This window comes from Myotis davidii, unplaced genomic scaffold, assembly GCF_000327345.1.
Source record: "Myotis davidii unplaced genomic scaffold, ASM32734v1 scaffold106, whole genome shotgun sequence".
Taxonomy (NCBI): Eukaryota; Metazoa; Chordata; class Mammalia; order Chiroptera; family Vespertilionidae; genus Myotis; species Myotis davidii.
The window spans coordinates 553,860-560,811 of NW_006297290.1; the positions used below are offsets into that span (position 1 = coordinate 553,860).

At 36.0% G+C, this 6,952-nt stretch overlaps 1 protein-coding gene across 1 annotated transcript; it reads left to right on the forward strand.

Moving 5' to 3' along the window:
• The first annotated feature begins 5,585 nt into the window (after positions 1-5,585).
• On the forward strand, positions 5,586-6,773 carry CABS1 (calcium-binding protein, spermatid-specific 1). The gene has a single exon (XM_006773098.1). It carries the CDS (start codon positions 5,586-5,588, stop codon positions 6,771-6,773), a length of 1,188 nt encoding a protein of 395 aa, XP_006773161.1.
• The last annotated feature ends 179 nt before the right edge of the window (positions 6,774-6,952 follow it).

Below are 6,952 nucleotides of genomic sequence, written 5' to 3' on the forward strand. Positions count from 1 at the left end.
CATAGCTTCAATCTTTTCCTCATCTATGAATAAGGGAGCCAGCACTATGAGTGATTCCATTGTTCTTTCCACTGAACGTAGTTATGTAGGTGGTGATTCTGGAGAAGATAATGTTAAATCTAGAAGATTCCCATCTTTATTAACATCTGGCAGGCTTATTCCTAATTCCTTAACTAAAAATCCTGAAACCTCTGGCCTAATGACAGGTAACTTTTTGTCTGAATCTTTAATAACCAGGTCAGAAATGTTAGAAAGGGCAACTGAATATGCTGATGCCGTTAGTGGAGGTGATGTTCCAGAGAGACAAGTTGTAATAACTCAGGCTGACGTTAATCCATATCCATGGAATGTTCCTCCAACTGGATCAACTTTTTCAGGTAGCACCACAGATGGTGAAGTTGATTCATTTTCACTATGACGGGAGATACTCCTGACAATCAGAAGACTAAGACTGACAAGATGTATTCCAAATCTCTAAGAGCAATGATGAAAGCCTTTTCCCCTAGAGAAGATTTTCAAAATAATGTCTATAAGAAAAATAGCTAATATATTTGACCAAGAAGATCCAGCTGCTGAACTGAAATTAAGTCATTTTACAAATATGTTAGTTTTCATCCCCTCTATCAGGAAAATCTGTTTGTCAGAAACTAAGTCTAATCCTCTCTCTGAGGGTGACAATATTATGAATAATGATTTCACTCTTAAATTTGATGCTACTTCCTTCAGGCCTCAAATACCTTCCGATTTAAAAGGAATCTTTTTAGCTGATTCCACATTAACTCTTCCAAAAGTGACTAGGCCTACCTCTCATGATGAAGTCACTAATACAGGAAGGCCCATCGCAAACATTCCAGCTGGTTTATATGGTCTACAATGGAGGTTAAGTTTTCCTCCTTCTGATTTCACAACATCCACAGGAATTTCAAAATATTCTGAACTTGTTCCTGTTACAATTATTGGGAAAGGTGCCACAAAAATGATTGATTATACTATTATTCCACCTGAGAAAATAATTATTCTATCTGATAAAATTATTCTTTCACCTATTATAATTACCTCTGAAAAAGACATGGCACGTACTTTTAAAGGGAATATATGTGACCACAAAGGTATAACAGAGAGAGAGAGAGAGAGCTGCTGAATAGGAAAGCATTTTTTTTACAGAAGACGTTTCAGAAAGGGTGGATGACAATTTTTCTGAAGGTAAAATCACCCCAGTATTTGTGGACCACATGATTATTTTGTCTGAAAACAGTGGTTCTGAATAGATCTCATGTTAGCATGCCTTTGAATTAGAGAACAGATCAAATAATTCCCTTTAAAAATGAGTGTATTCCTAAGACATGTGTCTCATGCACCATATACCACAGTTTCTGCTTCAGTGTATCTAAAAAAGCACCCCCAAGAGTTTAAAGCTAAAGAGAATTTCCAAACTGTGATTCTTAGATATATAAAAGCAAGAATTCTGACACTGATGTCATTGCTTTCAAATGTTTTGATGCCAACATCAATACCCAAACTCACAAACTACAACTTACTTCTTACTTGATGCCAATAATAATTTTCCTTTTAGCTTTTCTGTCAAAACACCTGTGGGGAAAGGTACCATAAATGGTGATGATGACAAAATTCTCTCTGAAGTCCTTAACTTAGGAAATAACATAATTGAATTTTCCCTTTTTGAAGACACAAAACCCATAGTTGACAGCAGGATACTAATCGTGCTTTAAATAAACAGTGATATTTCCTCAGGAAAAAAAATATCAACTACCATTTATAAGACATTTACACTCAAGAGAGTAGACACTACCGTATTTAGTATATCTGATTTTACTGAAGATGAAACATGTATACCTGCAGTAATTTTTGTTTGGCTCAGCTTTCCAGGGATGATATCTCCACTGTGAATGAAAACACAGAAAGTGCAATCAACACACTTACTTTCTTTATCCATTGAAAAAGATGTCTGCTAATGTGCCCAATGCTCCTGCTATCTCCACTAAGAGTAAAAATAACATTGGCCATCATTGCCTTCCATCATCAGTGTCATGTTTCTAAGACTTACATCTTTGGAACTACTTCAACCTCTAATCCTAACTTCTAATGCTCCTAGTAAATAAACTGCAGCCCCAGACTTATAAAAGGTATAATTGTGTATCACCCAACGATATTCATATTAGCAGCATCCAAGCCTGTGTCTTAGTCTATATATATTATTATCTGAGCTGATTCCACTGGCTCTTCAGACACTATGGGCAATGTCAAACCTAAAAATCTGTTACTCTTGTTACCAAGAACAATTTTTTTATATTGATAACTCTAGTAATCAAAATTTAGAACCTGAAAGAAAATGTAGAACCATAAAAAAGAACCATAAAGTTTTCTACTCTCTTTTATAATGAATAAACCAAATTTTTATTACACAAAGAAAACAACCAAAGCTTCTGCAGAAAAAAACACATAGCTACTGAATTTGAAATGGATTATCTTACAAATGTAAAATATAGAAAATGTTATCCAAACTGTCCAAAATATGTTATCCCAAAGCCTTATCTTGTAAATAGAAATTTCATTGCTGATAATAAATCAATCTATAATGATTATAAAGTGTCTTGTAACAGCTTATTTAACCTCTCACATACACAAGGATTCCCTCCCAGACGGATCTATTCAGCCACTTTATGGCTGAAAATTCAACCTTGCTCAAAGAAGTAATTACCATTATTCCTAACGATGAAAAAAATCTTCATCTTACATAGAGATCATTTTTGCAGTAGAAGGAAATTCTCGGTTGGAATTTAATGTAGCCAATCTCGGAGCAACAGCTAGGAATTTCAAACTTCAGAAAGCATATGCGCTACACATGAACCCATTGTTGAGATAGAAAAAATATTTCCAGGTTTCAAGAAGTTTATTTTGTACTATAAGCTAACAAGGAGGTTGAAGAAAAACACATTCTTTATGCTAGTATCCCTCAGTTACAGATAGAAATAATTACTCCAAATGATATCCCTGAGGAGCCTACCAACAACAAAGCTGATATGAGGGTCATGACTGACCATACTATAAATGCCATCTTCCCTAAAAACAAAGAAGTACTGACCCCAAAGGCCAACACATCCTTCCACTACAATTTCATTACTCATGTACCCAAAATCCCAATCACTAAAGGGAAGAGGACAAAATGTTGGTAGAACCAACTCTCAAAATGTAATTGATTCTCTTCCTTTGTTGTTTCTGAAAGTGGGAATTATTTTGTGAATGAAGATATTGAGCCTGAAACTTCCTTAACAACTACATTCCAGTAACAATTATAACCACTTTAATGAAGGTTAATAACTGTTTTCTCCAATAAATTACAAAATTCAAAAGTTAGTACATAAACTCTAAAATAGGAATTCTAGTTTCTATAGAATACAACACTTCTCAGTTGATTCTTTTAAAATTATACATAACAACAATGAAAGAAACTACTATTCAGATAAATGAAACTCATCATTTCATTCAAAATTAATCTGATCATCTGTCCTTAAGTCAGATGATAGCTTGGATAGCTTTTATGGCATTGATCTAATGGTCAAATGTGAGTATACTATATTTCCTAGAGCAGATGGCTCCAGTTCTATCTTGAACATTGCTAAATTCCAACAGTCCCATCAGGATTTTCATCAAATGTTTCTGCTCTTTGACGGAAGACACTCTCAATTTAAAGCATCCTTTATTAAGTCAGTGATTTAATAAACATGGATAATGGTAATAATATTCTCCATTAGAGAGAAATGCCTCATTTTGCTACAATAATTGTGATTCTACCTCATGGCTCTCTTAGTATAAGCAGAGTTGGTGTGACAACAAAAGCAATCTCTGAAATTAAAGACTATTTGAAAAATTAGTACCTTTGACGATGATATCATTTCAACTGACATTTCTAACTGGGAATTAAATGTTCAAAAAATGGATATTTTGTTTCTTTTCTAACTCTATTCAACATAAATACCAAGTGCTCAAAGATAACTTCCTGGAGCTATACAGCTAACACCTCTATCTAATTCACCCTTTTGTACACAAAAATACATTCTCCCTAAAGGATACCAGGTCTTCTTTTTATATCATGGCTTACCCTGAATTAAGATTTACAAACATTAGATGATGAGAAAAAAATAGAAGTTAAAAAACTTGCCCTTAAGTTAGTCAACCCAAATAATGCCATTACTTTCTTTACTGCTACTAGAACTGACAGTATTTCAACTTAAAAATAAAGAACCTGTACCTATCATTAACTTGAGTTTTTTTCCCTGTCCCTGATGCTGTCATCATTCCCTGTGTCAACGACGACATTGGAACCCTCAATAGTGACAGCCCCTTGAAGCAAAAACATTTCTGGAGAAGCTGCCCATATCTTTAAAATTAAAAATGTTTATCTTGAAATCATCTAATATTACTACAGAGAGTGGTAATATCATGATAGGTGACCAATAACTAAGGGAAGACACTGTACCTTTTGAGGCTGAGTCAATGTCTAAGAAGAATAAGCATTTGCCTTTGAGATGGAATCCACTTCTCTGGCTGCTGCTGCTGTTGATTTTCAGATTTAGTTGTGTCCAAGTCTGAAAATCCTTTCTTCTAATCACACTGGAAGAAAAATAACAAGACTACAATCTCCTTTTATCTAATTAGCTAAACCTTAAGGATACTAGTGAAACAAAATGATGACTGATATAACTAACATCATTAGAGAAAACCCTGCCTCTGAAATCCAGGATACAACGCCCACGGTCAATATACTTATGCCACACCCTGATCTGTTTCTGGGTGATTTTTGACATACTTCTTACCAGAAAACTCTTGGGGGTTGAAATAACATTCTCTAAAGGAAAACATTCCTAAAGAAATTAAAACTACAAAACCTGACATTCTCACTGTTATTCATGCTAATTCGAGAAAAAGTCAGAATTACAACAACAAAAACTTATTTTTTATTATACTGAGTGGAAACACGGGAATTTCCTCTCTGAAGAAGAAAACAGAACTCTTACTTCCTAATTACCTCTGCAGCTTCATTCACTGCCAAAGTGCCATTAATTTTTTAGACATTTAAATACATGAATCACAAGAGAAGATGCTTCACCTCAAAAGACCCTATTACTTACTTGAAAGAAAGGCAACTTGAAGCTCCTGCTGATAATCTTGTGGCTCCCAGAGTTTCCCCCATTTGATGCTAAGCCCATAAAGTACCTGGCAGACTCTGCTGTGTCTGTTTCAAGTGACACTAACTCCATATTAGAAGGCACACCCCTGCTAACATGGAAACTGTGAGTTCCTTGCTATTGAAATGTTGGACTGTGAATGTGGATTCCATAATCAGGGAAGATTCTATAGTCTTTTGATATAATATCAATACTAGGTGCCCAATCAGGGCATAAAAACAACCTCCAAGGGGAGCCAGAGCCACTGGCCCTGTGGTTGATGCAACAATCACCATGATGACCAATGCTTCAGTCACTATAATGAATGCCGCTCTCCTGCCTATGGCTACCACTGGGCTCAGAGAAAGACCTGTGAGTGCGCATGGTGCCATTTGTCCCATGGCTGAAGATGATTCGCCAAAAATTTATTCTCATCCTCCAACAGAAAGCAGTAAGACAATAACTGAAGCAACCATTCTCTTGGGGACTGACACTATACCTAGATCAGAAACAACTATTACTTCAGAAGGAGACCACATTACTTCAGTAAGTGACTATATACTGGAATGTGATTTTTCAACAATTGCAAACAATAGGCTTCCATCACCAAAGAAAAGACCAAATTCAGAAGAGAATATGGAGTCCTATAACAAGTCATTGACCAATCCAGAAGAAGAAATCACCACTCTGACCAGCACAAGCTCCATGGCTAATGACTCTACTACTGAAAACGTCATTCCAGTGAAAATTGGTAATATCTCATCACCAGTCACTTCTGTTTCTTTAACAGATTTTTCCACTAGCATGGCAAAAGAAGATATTCTCTTGGATACCATTGACCCGGGAGATAAAGATGTCTCAATAACAACTTCTGAAGTCTCCGCCTCACTAAAGAAAAGCACTTCCAGTGTTACTGACATCCCTGTCCTTCCAGCTAAGGGAGAACTTGATGTCCACAATTATAGTTCCTCAGTCAAATCCGATGTCACTGCTGACGAGGTTGTCCAGATGACTGACTCTTCTATTCCTGAGACTGAAATCGCTCCAACTGCTGAAAAAAACTTAACTACTATTCCAGACATAACTACCTTTACAGAAGAGAAAATAACTAAAATTGACTTAATTCTCCCGGAACATGACCCCAATTCTGTGTCTAAACTAACTGAATCTGATGAGGAAAAGTTCATCACTGTGTTTGAATTTACTACCACTGCCAAAAGAGACAAAGACAATCCAGAAGATATTCTGTTACCTGCTGAAGAGTCTACGGATGGAGCTGATGTTTGGATGGAGAGAGAACTTGCCAGTGAAGCAGACAACCATCCTGTTTTGCTTACTGCTATTGAATCCAGATATGACTTCGTTGTTCCTAAACCGGTACCTATGGACCTCTTGGAAGATTCATCTCCTACAATGAAGGAAGATTTGTCTGAAAATCACAGAGTGGAATCTGTAACTGAGGTTACTGAGGCCTTTTCCCAAACTACCCCTGATCTAGATAATCCAAGCCAAAAGGAAGACACTTTTACAACTGAAATGGGTGTCTTTAAACTACTGAAAGAAGAGCCAGATGAGTTCCTGATTTGAAAGCAACATAAGAGGTGTCACGTCCAATTGTGTAATAGCCTAGACATTCAGTTTTAACATATAAGAAGTGCATCCAACAAGCAAAAAAGTAATAAAAAAAAGTATGTGGGCATTTAAGGCAAGTATTGGACTTAGAAAATGTAGATGCTTAGGGATAGAGATCATGCAGCAGAATATGT

What these genes read in the sequence shown, in the direction of transcription:
- CABS1 (XM_006773098.1), top strand. Translation starts at nt 5,586, where the DNA reads ATGGCTGAAGATGATTCGCCAAAAATTTATTCTCATCCTCCAACAGAA.